General features: G+C 37.3%; 3 protein-coding genes across 4 annotated transcripts in view; 1 reads left to right on the top strand and 2 right to left on the bottom strand.

Moving 5' to 3' along the window:
• Window positions 1–330: 330 nt before the first annotated feature.
• On the bottom strand, window positions 331–4,812 carry LOC109861186 (transferrin). Its single transcript, XM_020440733.1, has 10 exons — window positions 4,615–4,812; window positions 4,225–4,451; window positions 3,632–3,935; window positions 2,706–3,049; window positions 2,271–2,521; window positions 1,912–2,147; window positions 1,461–1,740; window positions 1,206–1,264; window positions 847–1,109; window positions 331–649 (listed from the first exon to the last, which is right to left on the bottom strand). The coding sequence occupies exons 1-10, from the start codon at window positions 4,685–4,687 to the stop codon at window positions 572–574; spliced, it is 2,115 nt and encodes a 704-aa protein (XP_020296322.1). The 5' UTR covers window positions 4,688–4,812; the 3' UTR covers window positions 331–571.
• A 130-nt stretch (window positions 4,813–4,942) lies between these two features.
• Window positions 4,943–19,281, bottom strand: part of LOC109861171 (cilia- and flagella-associated protein 43) — a 32,799-nt gene continuing 18,460 nt past the window's right edge. The window contains 16 exon segments of the mRNA XM_020440703.1: window positions 4,943–6,735; window positions 6,814–6,915; window positions 7,011–7,515; window positions 7,517–8,117; window positions 8,613–8,794; window positions 8,960–9,279; window positions 9,410–9,692; window positions 9,952–10,298; window positions 10,381–10,588; window positions 10,844–11,118; window positions 11,359–11,619; window positions 11,789–12,057; window positions 12,180–12,516; window positions 12,678–13,011; window positions 13,183–13,442; window positions 13,533–13,704. Of these exon segments, the coding sequence (XP_020296292.1) occupies window positions 6,406–6,735; window positions 6,814–6,915; window positions 7,011–7,515; window positions 7,517–8,117; window positions 8,613–8,794; window positions 8,960–9,279; window positions 9,410–9,692; window positions 9,952–10,298; window positions 10,381–10,588; window positions 10,844–11,118; window positions 11,359–11,619; window positions 11,789–12,057; window positions 12,180–12,516; window positions 12,678–13,011; window positions 13,183–13,442; window positions 13,533–13,704 (4,786 nt within the window). The 3' untranslated portion in view covers window positions 4,943–6,405.
• LOC109861199 (receptor-transporting protein 3-like) lies at window positions 14,962–19,084 on the top strand. 2 transcript variants are annotated; one of them, XM_020440760.1, is made up of 6 exons: window positions 14,962–15,226; window positions 16,016–16,850; window positions 16,914–17,207; window positions 17,432–17,843; window positions 17,919–18,170; window positions 19,071–19,084. In XM_020440760.1, exons 2-4 carry the CDS (start codon window positions 16,058–16,060, stop codon window positions 17,659–17,661), a joined length of 1,317 nt encoding a protein of 438 aa, XP_020296349.1. In that variant the 5' UTR covers window positions 14,962–15,226; window positions 16,016–16,057; the 3' UTR covers window positions 17,662–17,843; window positions 17,919–18,170; window positions 19,071–19,084. The 2 variants fall into 2 exon arrangements, with proteins under 2 accessions (XP_020296349.1, XP_020296341.1); XM_020440752.1 differs by having other exon boundaries at window positions 17,432–18,170.

Here is a 19,281-nt window from a genome sequence, read left to right as displayed (position 1 = left end):
GCCTTACGCAATGAAGACGCTGTAATCTTTTATATAAAATTTTAACTGAGAGTTTATATTCATACGATCAATGGTAACAGGTTAGCAAAAAAACGGTGATGCGGTTTCTCGATTGCGCCGAGCCATTTCGATATCTTCATAATCGCATTATGTATCGATTGTGGAATTTCTCGAAGTTTAAATGGTTTTGTACGAATCTAAACTAGTAAGACTAATAAGAGAAAAGTCTCTATTGTGCGGTCTACATATTTATAATGTGCAATATTAACGCAAAAGCGCACGAGTCGAGCGCTGCGTTTACATTGTATAAAATAATACAAATTTATAAACTTAAGCTGAGACTCAACAAAGCAATGGTAAATTTATTTTGTATACTCGTATATTTGTTTTTTTACAATATAAAAGTGGTTTATTGAAATACACACATATTGGATCGAACAGCGAGATTAATTGCTTCGTGTGAGAGGTAAAAATAAAAATTATATATCACATATATAAATGTTTATCTCTCAAGGCCAGTCGGGTGATTTTTCTTCGATATACCAAAAGGTTCAATATAATTTTAATCCGTTTAAACAGTAAGATCAGTTGCCCAATTGTTCCATTTGTTCCACGTGTTGTCAGTAGACACCAGTTGTTTCACGTCATCCTGAAGATAAGAGATAGTTGTTTTTTTTGAGATGCAAACACAGATAATACTACGCATACAGACACAGCGCGATTTGAAACAAGTAAATATTTTGGAGATGATAAAGGAGAGATATGGGCAAACACTTTTTGTGTTAACAAACATGGGATCTTCTTCGACGTCTCTTTATGCAACGTCTGAAAAAAATAATATCCTACCTTGAATAGTATGTTACGTTTGTCGTTCCAGGCGCCGAAAAGACGTAGAAGATCAGGGTGTTTGGAATACAAGGTGCTTGCGGCCAAAATTCCATGTTTTAATTCTTCCAGAGCGTTCGGGGTTTTTCCGTTCGAACTGACGATTATTCTTGGCGGTTCTAATCCTAAATTACAACGCTCCCATTGATCGAGAGGCGCTTGACCGCCGTTAGGACAAAGCAAAGCGTAATCTTCGCGTTTACCCGCACCGTCTTTCTCCTCATCTAGATCACAGCACGTAACAAAAAAAAATCAGTACGACAGATGTGATTTAAAGTAAAGGTGAAAAAAGTTAAGTAAAAAAAATTCAATAAAATTACCGAGCTGTTGCAGTGCTGTCAGAGGCAGGAACGCAACGTCTCCTTTATTCTTCAAACACCTGCAAGAAAAATTGTAAAAATTATTTAGATGTAGAAAATAATGAAATTTTATTTATTAGATATTGCAATTTTATCATCAAATTGGAAAGATAAAACTTCTTATAGCTATTTTGTACGCGACGACGGTCAAAATCGTGATTTCAATTTATTTACAACAAAGACAAAAGTTGATAAAAAAAAAAGCGTTGACGTTACCTGAGCGCTCCTTTTCCGCCGTTGTAATATTCAGCGTTTGTCGGTCTGCATTTTGTGGCTTCTTTCACTTGATCGTCGTCGGACTTTATGGTGCCGACGCAAAGCTGACAAGATTTCGAGCCGAGGGTTGCGCCGGGTGCGCACGATTCAGAAAAGAAGGACTCCATCTCGTTTAATTGATTGATAAGACCCTTTTCCTTCAAAGCGTGAGCCGGTGCGATATAACCAGCGTAGTCGCCGACGTGACCGCTGTGACAAGACTTTTTGTTTCTAAGATCACCTGCAAAAGTGACGTTAACAATAGAAATGATCCGTAAAATGTACACGTTTATGCTCAAAATACCATCTGTTTATATAAATATATATTTAATATCTCTGTCAATCTTGAAACTCTAATAAGAATTATTTCAAAATTCGATAATCGTATTTTGAAGCAAGTAAACTTATTTACTCAGTGAATTTATGGGAGAATTGCTCTTGACAACGGCGACCGCTGGTCTTTCGCTGAATTTCGTTGATCCCTCGCCATAGGCTTCGGCGACGATCGGTATCGCGTTGTAGTCGTTTATCGCGAGTTTCACCGATTCACCGTCGATCACAGTTATGTCAGCCCCATTATCTCTGACGGCTTTCAAGCAGGCGTCCTTATCCTTTTCCAATATGCAGTCGAATCTAGGCCTGGCGTCTCTGCAAACATTAAAAAACGCAATTTATTCAGACGCTCTTGAAAAACTAAATTACGAAAATTTTTTAATATAGAAAAATGAGAAAAGAGAAAATTTATTTTTTCACACTGATGTGTTTTAATACCTCGAGAAGGCAGCTCTGGCGAGACTGCGACATTTGTCCAGCGCGCTCTCATCCCAAACGCACCAACGAGCATCCCTTTCCGGCGCGCCGGAGTTTCTCTCGATCACATCCATATATTTCGCGCTCTTCAAGTGTTCCTCCGGCGACACCGGCTCGGCGGCAACGGCCAAAGTCTTCTCGTCGAGCAGCATGATATCCTTCCACCAGTCCGCCTTCTCATTCCCGCCAAGTTGATCTAGTTGTGTTAACTCCTGGAAAAAACATTTTACATATGAACAAAATTAAATTATACTTTTATTTAATAATGGCTTTGTAATATATAAGATAAATTATCTTAATGCAATTCTAAAATGTTCTTCTTCTTAAATCCTCTTTTTTAAATGTTGTTTTAATATAATTGTTTCAAGCTTTAAAAAAACGACGAATATTACATACTCTTTGAATAGCTTCAGCATTGTTGGCGTCGTCTTTGTTGGTCATGTATCCCTGCCACGGTCGGGCCGCCCATGTGCACGGTTTCGTGTTGGCATCGATGGGTACTTTACTACCGTCCGGACAGAAATATCGGAAATTAGCCGGATTTTCGGAAGACGGTACCGCCGGAGTGACTCCGACCGGCAAGCCGAAGAAGCGCTTTACGTAGATGACCTTTGTCCAAGCGACGTCGCCGCCATTGTGAGCCAGACAGCGCAGAGCACCTTCGTATCCAGAAAATATGTCCGGATAATCGCACCGGTCCGGATTCTCACAAAGAGCGCACATGTTGCTGTAGGTTTCCTCTGAAAAGTAAAAAGAAAATTTAATAAAGAAACTCGATTTTATTCCAAATTAAAGCTATAGCAATAATAATAATATAACAATTTGATCGCGAATGTACTCAGTAAATTACACAAATTCCAAAACAATCGAAATTAATTTTAAAATTATACTTCAGATATTCTCTTAATTTGCATCTCGAATGTACAAAACTTCTTTTCTCTCTCTCTCTCTCTCTCTCTCTCTCTCTCTCTCTCTCTCTCTATCTTATCATAATTTAAAAGTATTGCAAAAATTATCTTCTTGACGAGAAGTCAAACGTGAAATTCTCTATCTACCAGTTAATATATCTCTAAAATATTTCAAGATTATATATTGAAAAAAAATGTTTTTTGCTATCACTTTTTATCATTTTCTCTCTTATTTGTTTTTATTACATCATTTTAATTTTATTTTCCATCTTACGCATTCGTGTATTCATTAGTCTGGCTGATTGCTTATCTCATTTCACTCGCACATCATATTGACAATTCGTCTGTACACATGTACATATATGTATCTAATCTAAAACAATTAACGCGAGTTTCAAAGAGTAAGTCACTTACTAAGTCTCTGATTGATCTTTGGGTCAGGTGACCACGTGCCCACCAGGCAGCCTTTGTCGAATAACGTGCTCAAAGCGCGAAGCTCGTTCTCGCGAGCGGAGTACTCGGGATTATTGATGTCGGTCAAAATGCCCATCGCGGTGAGCTTCGTGATGGGAATTTTGTATCCGACATTACGACCCACGCCGGTGTGACAGGATTTGAGACCCCTCAATCCCTGAACGTTGTTTATGTTCAGATCCTTGTGAATTACGGCTACCGCCTCGTACCGATATATCGCTTCGGGTTCCTCCTTTGTCCTCACCTGTTAGACAAGTAACGAAAAACACATATACACACAAACATTTATATATTTATGGCGTGTACGTATGTTTTATGAACTTAAAATTATTTTACTATAATTTATAAATATATAAATATAAATATAAATTACAAAACTTTAATCTGTGCACATGTATAAATTCTTCTTTCAAATGCTCTTTTTTTTTTAAAACCTATTTGTATAATTTTTAAGTTTTTTTATAATTATCAACTTATGTACTTGTATATTTTTTTTCGCACTATCGCGCGCCAATTGGCGTCGATTACATTACCTGTTCGACCACGCTGTATCCAGCTTTCTCGGCGAATTTATTTTTCGCCGCGAGATACATATCTTCGGGATCTACGGCGACGATGTCTGCTTCCTTCTTGCCGACTCTTTCGATGCAATCGTATCGATCACGTCCGGAGATACACGATATGGGGTAGCCCTTGCTAGTGGAATCCTCCATCATCTTCGCGCATTCTTTCGCGTACGTCTCCGGAACGCACATTGTGACTACACGCACGATAACAAACACATATCGTCAACGAGCTTGGAGTGACTATTTATTTTTTTGTTTATATTTTCTTCGAAATGACTTTTTAAAGATTTTTTGCGTACATACGTACAACGTATACTTTTGTGTGACATAAATTATAAATTGAAATAAAATACTTACATATCCGTGGCGAACCTGAGGCGGTCACGGCCGTTATAGCGACGACCGCGAGCAGCGTAAATTTGTACAACATTCTGATAATAGAATACTTTCGCGCGGTTTTACAATACCGCTTGCGCGCTTGTTTTCACAAAAATGTCAGAAATAAAAAATGAAATCGAACGCGAATCCAGATGGAATTGCTGACGACGACTCGTCAACGACGACCGTCCGTGGCTGCAATCTAACGTGCTTATATACACGTGCGTCTTCCTTCTTTAGATTTCAACCTGTTGGAGGGGACAAGATTCGCTCTTTCTCCTCCTTCACGTCGTGTGTTTTTCTCTCGCTTAGTGACCTCTTCGACGGTTGGTCTTTCCCAGTTCGTTTTGCTCAAATGACGCCATCGTCATTATCTATTCGATTGCTCTTCTCTTTTGTATATCGACGTTTGCATTGCCAACCTTGTCGCGCGCAGATTTTTAGAAAAACAATCGCGAGAGGACAAAATATTTAATTAAACCTGCTGTAGAATAAAAACGAGATTACATCCTGATTTGTAAGAAATAAAGAAATATTTCGTTTAAATCTTTAAAACAAATATAAATTAAATTAGATGTGTACGTATATAAGTAATCTTGTTAAATCTTTGCGTATCGAGTTCACGAGCATCCGCTGCGGGTGTTAACATGTCCGGTACTTTTCCAGGACGAGTCTGCAACATCGCGAAATATCCTTGAAAAGACTTGTTGCTTTCGTTTATTCAATCCTATGCATCTGCATTTGCCTCATCGCGATTCAAGCATTTAACTCGTGTCTTCTCGGTTAGTTTTGTTCGGCGAATCCACGTCCTTGGTTTCCGACCAAGGACAGTTTCGTTCGGAACTTTAGAGTTCAACGCACGCACACATACGCGCAGAAAGAGAGAGAGAGAGAGAGAGAGAGAGAGAGAGAGAGAGAGAGAGAGACATTCGTTATGTTGTGTACATCGTGTGAAAGCACGTATGTGCTTTTGTTGACACAGGAAAATTACTCGTGGTAATTCCCCTGCTAAAATCATGCGACGACAATATTCGCTTTTTCTCTTTTCCGCTTATACACGAGTTAAACAGATTACAAGCTGAATAAAGAAATCGTGCAAGGCGTCTCATATGTATATACGAGTTGTTACAAAACATCACAGTTGATAAGAGCATAATCTCTCTCTCTTTCTTTCTCTCTCCGAGTTCGATATAAAGAATGTATATCGAGAATATTTATAATGATGTGTCACATATGTACACACGCATACAAAGAGAAACATAGATAAAAAAGAGATAGAATGAATATCACTTGTCAACATTAAATAATTATTATTCGGCGTTACTTTTTCGACATTACTCTTCGGTTTCTGTAGTTTATCTCCGAGAAGCTTGCATGTTTTTTTGTATATTTCCATTTTTCAAATCATGTGCCTTTCTTGATTTTTTTATGATCTTGATAGCTTTTGTTAGTTCTTTCGTTTTAATTGTCAATATTGAACAAGCACAGGTTAATGCAGAAACACATTCTATGTCTTTGATTGATAAGGAAAACAAATCGTTTATCACGTAATCGTTTATTACATAACTGAAGCATTAAGTTCTGTTCTCGTTCTTGGTATGTTACTTTTTAAATTGATAATAAATGTGTTGTTGATGTTCTTTCTCAAAAATAATCACGTAAAAATAAAGTCTTATCTCTCGTTGCGGGCCAAGTCGCTGTGTCGCGAGCAACATGTAATACGTGAAATTGTGTCATAAGCAGATCTTGTGGGTGGCTATTATATCTCGACTATATGAAAATATTTTTGTTAAACTGTAAAGTCGGATAAGTTCGCAACTTCAACACTTCCAAACGAGCGTGTAAAGCCAGCAGCTGCTCGTAATTTTCTTCCAGTTTCATCACGAGTTTGGTACGTCTCGCGATCGCTGTGAGTTTTATTCTTCGGGACTTCTCATTTCTGCTTGACAAATCGTTGATTAATTTGCGATTTTCCTCAACATCCGACTGTTTCAATCTGATGTTTCTGGCAATTTTGTCGGTTTTCTTCCTCCATTTTGCCATTATTCGTTTGGTTTCTTTCAAACGCGTCTGTTCTAGTTCCAACAGTTGACGAAATCTCTGAAAAATTTCACGTTTTAATTGAGCCGCGTCGATTGTGAAAGAGTCTCGTGCTGAAAAAAAAAAAAAAACACTTACATCTCGAAATATTTGCAAACTAGCTTGCATCGTTTCGCAACCCTCGTCCAAATTGGCGTCGGTTGAATGACAGTTCAACAATTCCAACACATTTCTCGTGATCTGCAAAGCAATTAATTACGACCAGCTCATCCTCGTACATATATACTATTTGTTAATATTTATTTTTATTATTTTATCAAAGCTCGATAATGCACCTTGAACTTTTCAACATCCTTCAGTTCCTGCTCTAAATCATTCCATGTCATTCTCGCGCAGGTTTGCTGCCACTCGTGATGAGACAGGATCTTTCGGAAGTGCATCGATTCGTGCATCGCCGACAACTTGCTCCTGCCAGCGTCCGTAATACGGTCGTTGACGCGCAACAATTCTCCGCGCGTTACGAGAACAGCGTCTACGCAGTCGACGGGACTACCTAGCAACTGAATCTCGATTTGATCCATTTTCAAGACCAGTTGAATCTCCATATCCTCCGCAAATTGCGCCAAGGAATCTTTCTTCTTGTCTAGACTGAGCTTCTTGTTCGCCACGACATTGTCAATGGAACATATCGTCTTCTGGTAAAATGACAGCGTTTGTTCCGCTTCGGCCACTTCCACCGCGCAGCATCTCACCTTTTCAGTCGTTTTAATTGTTACAAATTGAACTTGAATATTGATATATATATTTTTGCATCCCTTACGAAAGTATATCATTCTTTCTTACCTTTATCTCCACTTCGACCTTCGCCCTTCTCAGCTTGCACATCGTTCGCCAGTAATTGACACTGATCTGCGACGGCAAGTTTCCCGGCATCACGTCCAAAGCGTCCATGTCCCTCAGAAAGTCCAGACATTCGCGCGGCAGGATGTCTGACTTCTCGCAACCTGTGACGCACTTAGCTACTTCCGTCAGATATATGACGGACGTGGTGACGAATCGACTGGATCTGGGTCGTTTCTTATAGTGTCTCAACAAATGCTCTACCATCGGCTGCTTCAGGTCCGCGAATTCGCCGCGGAACTTGATTTCCTGACGTTTATCAGCTTTGCAGAGATTCTCATATCGCGATTTCAGCTCCGACACGATCGTCTCGAGCGAGGTGCATACCTCGGCGAGTTTGCGAGCTTCTCGCGTAGCGGGTTCAACTTCTTCAACGGCAAAACAAACGATTTCTTGCTTGCCATCGACTTCCGTTCGGTGTCTTTGAATCGCGCGTATTCTCAGCAGTCTTTCCTGAAGAATCGCGCATTCGATCTGTATTTTTGTCAATTCCAGATCTTTCATCTTGTCGTTGAAAGTCGCAATGTCTCTTTGCAAAGCTTCTGAAATGTATATTTTAATGTTTTATTTCTCGTATAAATTTTAGAAAAAATCATTTCGCTCTTGATAGGGTTTTTTTTTTAATTAATCCTTCCCAGATATGGGTCTCCGAGATTCACATCCAAAAGTTTTAACCAGTGTCTCTACTAGGTCTTAATTTAGCGTGACATCTGAAGGCCATGAAAAAAAAAAACTGTAGGATCTTAGACAATGGTAGAAATCGTTGACAGTTTTCAATTTGTTGTTTTGATTGACGCAGAATCGTTCAACCTTTCGATAAAAAAAAAAGAAATTAAAGAAATATTGCTTTTTGCGAAGATATTCAAACTTAAAGTCGCGTAGATCTCACAGACCCAGTCTGAACAACTCGTAGGTCATTTTTTATGTCTGGCATTAAAGGGTTAAGTTTATTTTTGAATTCGAGGTTTAACATTTAAATATTATGATTAATTTGCTTATTTTCTCTATTTTAAATATACATATATAATATACTTGACCTTTTATTTCCGCGATCTCAGCTTGCAATAAAACTTTATATTTTTCTCGTTTCTTTCGAAGCGCTTGTAATTTGAATTTGTACAACGCTATCATAGCAATGTCTTCGACAGTGTATTTCGAAGGTTCCTTTGTAATCATACATCTTGGTATAGGTACTGTCTTTTTTACTTCGTCTTCCCATCTTAAAACAAAACGAAAAGCATGAGCTTTTGACTTGTTTTTTTGAAGTAAATGTATTTGAGAAATTTCTATAAATAAAAAGTTTACGCAAAATATTATGCTTGAAAAAAATGTAAAAATTTTAGAGATATTTTTTAAAAATGTTTAAACTTTTAGACTGACTCACTTCGGTTCCAGCACACCGTTCATCATCTTCTTAAGAGTTTTTATATAAAAATTACTTGTCTTTTTGTGTTTTTCTTCATCATTCCGATTCTCGTCGACTTGTTTCTCAAACACTTCGCAATCTTTCACAGTGACTACGTAATCGGGTATTTCATCGACATACCAGGTCGGCGTTTCAATTGGTTCGAGAAAATAATCTATTCCGTAAATTGTCTTCAATTCGAAAGTGCAATGGCGAAGCCTGTCAATACGCTCCTTCGCGCATTTTAATTCACGTTCCTTCGCACGTCTCATTTCCTCGAAGAGGTCATTAAAATACATCTGTTCAAAGAAAAACCGAGCAAACAATTTTTCAATTGTTATCTAAGATCTGTGAAAAACTTTTATGTAAATTATATTATTCTAGCAAATCATAAAAATATTTACAGTCTTGCAAGAAAATAATCCAGACCTTCAATTTACGCTCTCGACCTTCGATTACAGCATCTTTCTTCAGGATATTTTCAAGACGATTGTCACACGAAGCTAATAACTGGTGCGTTAAGACCACGCTCTCGTCTTCAATCCATTTGAAAGTCGTGACACCCGATATGTGCAATTTTTCAACTTCATTTGCCAGATTGAACCAGGTTTGGGCTATTTTGTGCACTTTGTTATTCTCATTGCTTATTGCTAAAGTTTCTTCATCGGAATTAATTACTGCACGCTCTTTTTTTTCCTCATGTATTTCGCAACTAAAAGTAGAACTTAATCTCATATTTCATTGGGAAACGTATCTTATTCCAAGAAATCTTGCCAACCAGGAAAATTTAATCTTACTTGCATACATTGTGGAATAAACAGATAAAGATAAAAATAGACACACGCGTTTTGTTAATTTATCGCACATGTACAATATTATAACATAAAATATATTAAAATGCAAAATATAAAAAAAAACAAGTTGCGATTGTTCACATAATTTATTAACAACAAAACAATTTTGATTATTACCTGTACAGAAACTCAGCGGCTTCCGAGGAAAGCTTATTCCACACTTCGAAATCGTTTAATCTCAGATTTGTTTCAATTAGGGGGTAATTTCGAACTGTCGTATCGTCGCCGATAGATTTGAGAGCACCTGGTTTAACCTGAAGCGATTCCCAGAACATCTTCCGTAGATACGATGCAATTAGATCACGCCGAGCGCACTCTTTCTCAATATCTCGACGCACTTTGTTTCGTTCGAGTCTTGCCTTTTCTATTCTTCGTTGCCGAAACTCGCGGTCTAAATCAAAGGCCGAGATCGGTAATCTAGCGTCCGGCGATTTGCTCTCGTTCATATCAAGAAGCTCTCGTATCTGTTAATTCGCACACTCTTTCACGATCACATTTCTTATCTTATATAATCGTAGAGATACACATTTTGCGGGAAGGACATACCCGAGTTTTTATTTTCTTCAAATCGACCAAGACAGACGTTCGCAAAAGCAAGGCTTTATCATGCATAATTTTTAGTTTAGCGGCGACCACGCTGCTCAGCCAAGTTTCTTCTTTAAGATCGTAAAGTTCGTTTGAATCAAAAGCGAAGTCGTCTTTTGATACTTTTACAGCTTCGTTTTTTACCATTTTCATTTTTATTTCCGGTAAACTGTCAAATGTATACGTAATAAATTATAATTTAAATTTAATAAATTAATTTGTATTTAATAAATTAATTTATATTTAAATATCCTAAAGAAAAACGCTGTAATTGATAATCGAGAGCGCAAATTGATGATCAGAGTTTTTTTTTTATAAGACTCTAAATTTTTTTATCTTCTCTTATGGAGACTCTACAAATAATTTAAAAATACATACGATACAAAATATAACAAAATATGTAAATGACAAAAAAAAAAATCACCGTATTTGCGTAGCAACGAGATCTCCGTTTCTACCCAGAGAAACGATTATTTCTCCAAAGCGCGAGGAAGCCGCACATTTTTTTACACCTCCTTCGCTGCGATGATGAGGCATAAAAATTGCAATTGCTTTACGAAGCTCCGCGCTGCTTCTGACCACAATCAAACCGTCGTAGCCGTATGTTATGACACGAGAATCAGTCGCGTTTATTCCGATTTTTTTCATTTGGTGCATTGAGGAAACTGCTGTCGTCAGAACGATGTCTTGAAAATTGTTCTGTCAAGAAGGAAATATGATAAATTATATTCAGCCTCCAAATAGAGAGAGGCAGCATTACATTTATATGAAGATATTACAAATATAGAAATAATTTTGAAAAATCTTATACATATGATAGAATTTAATATCTTATTGATTATTTTTTTTTTTGAAATTGTAATTTACACATTAGCGCTTGTTTATTTTAGTCGAAATAAAATACAATAATGTATTTATAAAGTGGAATGTTATTATAACCTGTAGTTCCATTTGAAATATTTGTTTCGATAAGGAAGGTATGCCTAATATATCCAGGGATTTATTTGGCTCGTGACCGAGCATCTCGAAAGGTTCTGGTAAGTCTATTACACACGTGACGCTTGCGCAGAAATCAATTGCGATGTCGCAAGTGTATACTATTACTTTATTACCGCCGAGCGAAGCTGTGGAAGGATTAGCTGCGAGAACCAATATTTCAAAATTATCGTTACTTCTTTCGTATATCAGAAAGTCAGCGATCTACACGAAAAGAAAGAAAAACAAATTAGATTTAACACAATTAAATTGTTATTTAATTTTTTTATAAAAATATTTATATTAATTTATAAATACGCAACGTAAACTTGTATAAATAATAGAAAAATATGTTAAAAAAATCGATGTATATAATTAATATTGATTGTCTTACGTATCCATCAATTTCTACAAATCCTAGTACATCTCGCTTTTGCCGAGTTCGTATACCAATAACAAATAATATGCCATTGTGAGAATTGCCTATTCCTAAAGTTTTGCCGCAGAGTGAAAATTTCATTCTGTCAAGACAATCTCCGTGAAGATGAAAACACTTGAGAATTTTGAGCGATGAAATAATTGCAATGTTAATAAGTATGCAGTTGCCAGTATCGCTGCACAATGCAATTATTGGTAAAACAGGATGTGATTCCATTTGAAGAACTAGAATAAAAATAAAATTCCAAGCAGTATTTAAATTAAAGTTCTAATTGTTGCAAAAACTCGGTGCAATAATATTATCTTTCTTATTTCCTCTACTATACCAGAAAACTTATTGTTTCTACCTTTGCCGTGATGACTGAGAGATAATCTTGCATCAAGTTTGCCGGTCGACAATTCAACAATGCAGAGACGATCTAACCGATCTATCGCCGCGACGTGATCTGTGCGCTGAGATATGGAAACCAGCGCTTTGTATTCTATCTCGTCCGCGCAGATAATTTCGATGTGAGGATCGTTGTTCTGCTGCGCACTGATCTCGAAAATTTCTCCGTTTCCTGAGTGAAACAAAATTCCGTTTTTGGAGCAATGCTATCTTCCTACTCGAATGGGACCGGAAATCGAAATCGACCACACGAGTTGCCACGACATTTTCCAGTCTGCCGATGACCTCTTGTAAAACTAAAACATTGATAATTCAATTATATCTATTTTGCCAATAGAAAAGCAATATAATAATAATCCAATCATATTTTTTCCAACAATAAAAAAATAATTAGTAATTTGCTTCTATCATAGAAATTTTATGTAGTTTAAAAGCTCTGATCAAAATCAATACCTACAGCAATTTTATTATCAGCATTCGCGACTATCACTCCAATTTTATACGCAACAACGATTGATTTGTTCTTCGACGTTTGTACGCGTGTTCTCGACTGTACTACCGAGTACAACTTGCCACTCTCTATCGCAATGAGCCATACATTGCCCAATTCGTCTGAGACGAACACATTTCCTTCCGCTGTCCAGGACAAGGACACAACTCCGTGCTCCGGAAGTGGCGCGTCCACGTGATGTACGCTCACGATTTTCGAGCACGTGCGCAATTGATAAATCGAAAGCGTGTTACCGACGTAACCGTGCTGCGATATTAAATGTGGAAAATTTGAGGAGCAACTACAAACACACGATCAACAAAATCATTAAAAAACATTCTGCTCTTAGGAAAATACAAAAAAAAAACATTTATTAACGGTTTATTCAGTAAAACATAAATACATTCCAATAAAATGTTATAAAAAATATATGGCGAAATAAAGAGATAATGTGTGTATTATAAATATTTACCAAATGTCTTGAACAAGATCGTTTGTCTTTGTTTCGAGCGTTGCGACTTGCGCACCGGTTTTCCAGACCCACACGATCAACCGAAAACCAGGAAAACTAGTCAGACTTACGAGATATTCCGTACCAGCAAATGAACAGGACAAGTAGCCATTTATATTGCCAATTAGTACACACGTTGAGATTTTATGCAGCGTTGGATACATGAATATTGTTATTTTAGGACTAAGTTTTCTTTCGGCTACAGAAAACATTGACACTACCTGCAAAATCATTCAAAATATTTACGGTATTTAATCAAGTGTGATAGGACAAATTTCTAATATTTTTTACGACATTTGTGTTTAATCTACCGGATGTCCAGCCAAACAGGATGCGCCATCGCCTCTTTCCTTGTTGTCGAAACGTTCGATCCGCCTTTCTCTCGTGTTCAGATTCAAAAAGCTCACGTAAATCCCGGAAGCCGTCGCCACGATTTCCTTACCGATAAAAACAAAATTGTGCGCTTTGCCGGATTTCATCCATCTGCAACAATAATTATAGATAACAAAACATATTGGTATTCTCTCTCTCGTGGGAGTTCTACAAACTTGAACTATAACACGAACCTTGTCTCGCTTATTGAAAAACTCATTTTATGTTTTACGTATATATTTGCCACTTTTTTAAATACTTTAAAACTCTTTATTATATTTTTACTACTTTATTTCTTTATTAAAATTCCGTTCTCAAGAGTAAGCACATCTTGTGCGTGATACTCGTGTTTGGTTGCCCAGAGACCCAGACGGAGTGGCATATTGATCGGGGTAGCCGTAGAGACCATGTTTGATATTCTTCTCTAACCGTTTTGCTCTCGTTTGGATGGTTAACAGTTAACAGGTGGTTAACAGTTTAGTCATATACGTATTTAAAATAAAACTAACTACATTAGACTGTATCAATAATTTAAAATAATAATATAGAAATATTTTTGTTGTTTTCCAGTCACACACACGTACTGTATAATATTTATAGAAAACGCACGCAGTTTTATTGTTTTGCTGCCAACTAATTTGGCACAGAGAGTAGAACGAGAGAAATACTCAGAGTCACTAATACTTGTTACAAGTGTGTCACTGGATCAAAGTATTGTAGGAGGCTTAAAGAATGGTGACCGTTAGCGATTGCATCGTCCAGTACATAATAATGACTTCACACAAACACATATTCATACACACACACACGTGTAAGTGTAGAAATTTTGCGAAATTGTTGAAGATATTTTATTAAATACATGAGTAATAAATATATCGTTAAAATTTATGTAAATTTTCTTTTTTAAAAAAGAAACTTAAAGTTATTAAAAATTTAACCACATACATCATAAATACGAACAGAAGTCACGTAACAAAGTGCGGCAACTCTTAGTTGTCTCAATTTTTTAATTTTAAGAAATAAGTCTCTCACATATGTTAAAATATTTACATGAAAATATTGTTACAAAAGAGATACATAAAAGATAATGTTAACAAAATAACCTAATAAAATTATAATAAAAAAGGAATATTTCTATGCAAGCTATTTTCCTCCATAAATCAATTTAGCTATTGCGCTTTTAAAAGATAATATAAAAATTTTGACCATTTTTATGACATGTATTAGTGATCAATTGACATTGTGATATCGAAGCGGCACGGTGAAATACTAGCCCAATAACGTGAACCTCGTGCCCCTTCCGAGAGCGAACAGCATATATAGACGACGCAAAGGCAATGGATTTTTTATTCACGAGCGTTGATCGACATGGGAGTGTCCGTCCAAGAAGATGGCAAGCATTTCGCGAATTCATCATTAATTAAGAACAGCTTTGTGACGAATAAGTTTGTGCGTATGTAGTATAAAAGTTTAAAAGTGAATAATTCGCGAGTGAAAGTTATATAAAAAAAAAAATTTGAAGCCACTTGTTTTGGGAACACTTAAGAAAAACTCGAATCCAAGAGGAGTTAGAAATCGACGCTATTCTTTGTCAGAGAATCGGAAATCTTTTCTTTAAGTGAAATTAATCAACGTATGTATTTTGTGTTAAAAGATTACTGAAAATTAAATCATTAAATTTTCTGCTTACTTATAATTTTCATAGTTTTAATAACTATTGTAAAGCTCCTTTATTTGTTATTACGCAGTATTAACCATCTCTCTTTTGTCTCTTTAATCATATTTCTTTAGTAGAACAATTTAATACTTGACTTAATGGTACAAAATATTAGAGATAACACAATAATATGACACACATTACGCCGCGCTAAATTAGTAGACTGCAAATTGCAGCTATCGTCTTGCAATTCCGCACTCGTGAATTAGGGTCACTTGTTGAAGTTGCCGAGAGATCGCTAAAAAGGGGCGAAGACCGCTAACTCGCGCTTTAGTATGCGCGGCATGAAAATGTTTGCATTTTGTATTCGAGTGTGATCCTCTACACTCATCTAGAAGCCGCTTTTTGTTTTTTTTTTTTTTTCCAGCTTGATTACTGCTGCATTAATTTTTCAGCAAACATTTTGCCCGTTTGAAATCTCTAAGAAATTTATTCGCTCCCGCTTTATATAATATTATATAAACTTATTCAAAACTGTTCAAAAACCATATATTTAAGTAGACTTTTGATAAAACAAAACGAATATATATTCTATTGGAATTTTATACACATTACATGTATATAAAAGACATGAAAGAAGTTTTTGTTATTAGATTTATAAGACGAGAAAATTTATACTATAATAAACATATTATTAATTACAATAATACACTGTAAAATTTCATATGCAATTTTAGAAATTTTTAATATTTTGCTTTTTTGCAGATTTTTATTCTTCAGATTTATATAGTTATTCTTGTTATCAAAATGAGGTGTCATTACCAAGCACAAAAGTATCGAGTCGGCCGCATCCTAGGAATCTTTCTGTCTTTGTGTCTCGCCTCGGTCTCGTCTCACGAAGCTGTACCGTCAAATCATCAGAGCACACCGGGCGCATCGACTTTGAAGATAGAGGCCAGAGAATCCGAAGCTTCCGTAGTTCTGGGAAAAGATCTCGTTCTCAGTCCGTCCTGGCCGATCGAAACGCCAATCGTCAACTCCAGCTATTCCAATGACGCTGCGTCGACCAAAGACGATCCCTCCGTAACTCCCACGATTGTCAACCGATTATCGTCTTCCGGAGAACACGATGGAAATTCGCTTCGGAGATCCGACGTGAATTCCGATGTCACGAGCCGCTACTGGACCGGCAAAAACCCGAAGATAGCCCGGAAAAAGGACAGCTATCTCGAGGCGCTTAGACACTCGCGCACCAGCGAAGATCCGCGGGAAGGAATCGTTCGTTTGGACACGAAGACGAAAGCGAACAGGAGAGAGTACGTGCAACAAGGGCCCGTTTACAAGCCGGAAAGTACGGAGTACGGTCCGCCCGATTCGAAGAGTCCGCGAATTATTTACGGCTCACCCGGCGCTTCGTCGCTCGGCGATTCTTATTCCCAGTCTTACAAGCCGTCGACAGACTACGGTGGCGTTCCGCAGAATTCGTACGGACCGCCGCAAAATGCGTACGGACCGTCGCAGAATTCGTACGGACCGCCGCAGAATTCGTACGGGCCTTCGTACGGATCGTCCGGTAATTCTTATCCTCCGCCTCAACAAGGTGAGTGAAGTAAGTATTTTTTTCTTTTAATTGCCGTGACTTATATATTGTTTAATTTTGCAGAATACGGTCCCTCCATACACAATTCCATCCCACATCCGGCTTACGGGGCACCTTACGCACTCTCAGACGTGTCTCACATTTCCATATTGCCGAGCTTCGATCTGGGCTTACCGTTCGCGCTCAAACTTAACGCGTTCACCATCGCAAAGATCATTCTGAAATTAGTGATCTTCAAGATGATCGTGAAGTTCATCGCGGTGATCTGCCTGCTGCTCTTCATACCCAAACTCGAGATCATCAAGAAAAAAGTCACTAACAAGGACGACGAGGAGGAGGAACGTGGGTTTTCGTCGCGTAAGTCTTGTTTTTTTTTTTTTTCATAACGCACGTGAAGTTGCCGCGCAAAACGTAGTTCCTGAAACTACCGACTTTAATTTTCATGATGAATAATTTCCGCGACAAATTTAGAGAATGAGGCTTTCAATCCAGAACATTTGTGACGTTAACGGGTGGGGGGTTATTATCTTCTTATCTCGTTGGCAACAAAAGACGTTTTGTATTTTTTTTTTTTTTTGCAGCTTACGCCACTTCGGAGACACTGCGTAATCTTGAAGCGATAGTCGGAAACTCCGTGGAGAAGTACGAGAGGATGCAAAACGATACTCGCTCGTCGAGAAAGTGCGCGACGCTCGCGTGTCAAATCGCCGAAACGCTCGCTCATCACGAATCTTGGGATCATTACGTAAATTTATTCAAGAACTACGCGAAGGAAGAGAGCGAATTCGCGAAAAGAGAGAAAGAGCAGTGAGAGGTTTTTTACGTTGTTGTTAAACTTCATCATCATCTCGTGTGTCATCTTTTAATTTGTATTCTCTTTTTATTTATTTATTTATTTATTTTATAAAATTCTACTTTACATAATTGTTATATAAAATACGTGTTTTGGTATTTTTTTAAATCTCTTTTCCCGATCTTCTGATCTACTGGCAGGTAAGTGAGAGAGTGATTTTTCAACAAATGCTGCCAAATTGTCGCTTATTTATTATAGACGAATAATTTCCAAAGAAAGGTGCCGCACACACTCGAAGCGTCATGAAACCTGACAGTCATGATCCGGGCATGATGCTGCTCTCAATTCTCCTCTCTCAGGTGGGGATTAATTTAATCGCTACACATGCTTTATAAACGTAGCATAGTGACACGATTTGTCAGTTCTCCCGCGACAGTCTCTCAATTCGTCGCGTACCTAGACAATCATCATCACCCAAGTCTCAAGCTCTAAAACAGCTGGAACAATGAAGATAGCAATTGTAGTCGGTAACGAGAACAGCAACGATTTTTTCTCACAACATACAAAAATCAAACGTCGCTGCAATTAACAAACATATCATCACACCTTTGTTTAAACAGTCCATTTTTTAAATTAATTGAAGTTTTTCAAACATTTTTTAAATTTAATTTCATTTAAATAGATTTTCAGAAATATACACGACAATTCCGAGTTAATCTCTTCTTCGTCTTCTTCAAAATGTGTCGCAGTAAATGTTATTCGAGAATATCAAAGTTAAAGCAGCAGCAACAGCACAACAGCAAATTTTATATTCAGTGCATTTCTAGTCTTGTGTGAATTAATTTAAAATCCGGTTTACTATTTGCGATCATATATCAGGTTTAACCTCGGTATTATGTATATCAGAAAATCATGCGCTCGAGCGCGCAACCGCGTTCAATTCATTCGCGAAAGTTCGTCGAGGAAACGAATAGACGCTGAAAAGATTGAAAAGGAGACGTCTCTCTTAAAATGGGCGTGGGCGTCAGCGGCCTTGAGCGAAGGAACGACGCAGTCGCCGTGCGAGGAACTATGATCTCGATTTAAAATAAACCTTGATTTCAATAAAGTTGCAATCATCCAATAAAGACGCGTATTAAGGTCGCGCGGATTATCGTTCCCAAAGACGAGACGCCAAGCCACTTTCATTGGATTTACGTAATATCGTTTTCCATCACTCGCGAACGGAAAAGCTGCTCTCCCGAAAGTAGTAGTCACATTGAATAATACTGTTCGAAGTTTTGTGATCGTTTTTATTAAACGCGAAAGTTAAATTACACAAAGAGAATATTCTGCGGAATATGTCGGATCACGGAATTTTGGCTCTTTTAACTTTCTGGTTTTTTTTTTTTTTTTTTTTTTTTTTAATTTTTTTTAATGTCTTTCAGCGTTGTCATTCCTTNACAAAGAGAATATTCTGCGGAATATGTCGGATCACAGATTTTAGGCTTTTTTTAATTACAGCTTTTATTTTTTTTTTTTTTTTTTTTTTTTTTTTTTTAATGTCTTTCAGCGTTGTCATTCCTTAGCATGTTCGCGTTCTGCGAGGATGCGTACGCGCTTCCTGACAACGTGAAGCTGGACACCGCGAAGGAAGTT

The sequence above is a fragment of the Pseudomyrmex gracilis genome, unplaced genomic scaffold (genome assembly GCF_002006095.1).
Source record: "Pseudomyrmex gracilis isolate BER0280 unplaced genomic scaffold, ASM200609v1 scaffold_8, whole genome shotgun sequence".
NCBI lineage: Eukaryota > Metazoa > Arthropoda > Insecta > Hymenoptera > Formicidae > Pseudomyrmex > Pseudomyrmex gracilis.
The sequence above is the reverse complement of the archived record's forward strand: the minus strand, read 5'-3'. Positions and strand labels throughout refer to the sequence as shown.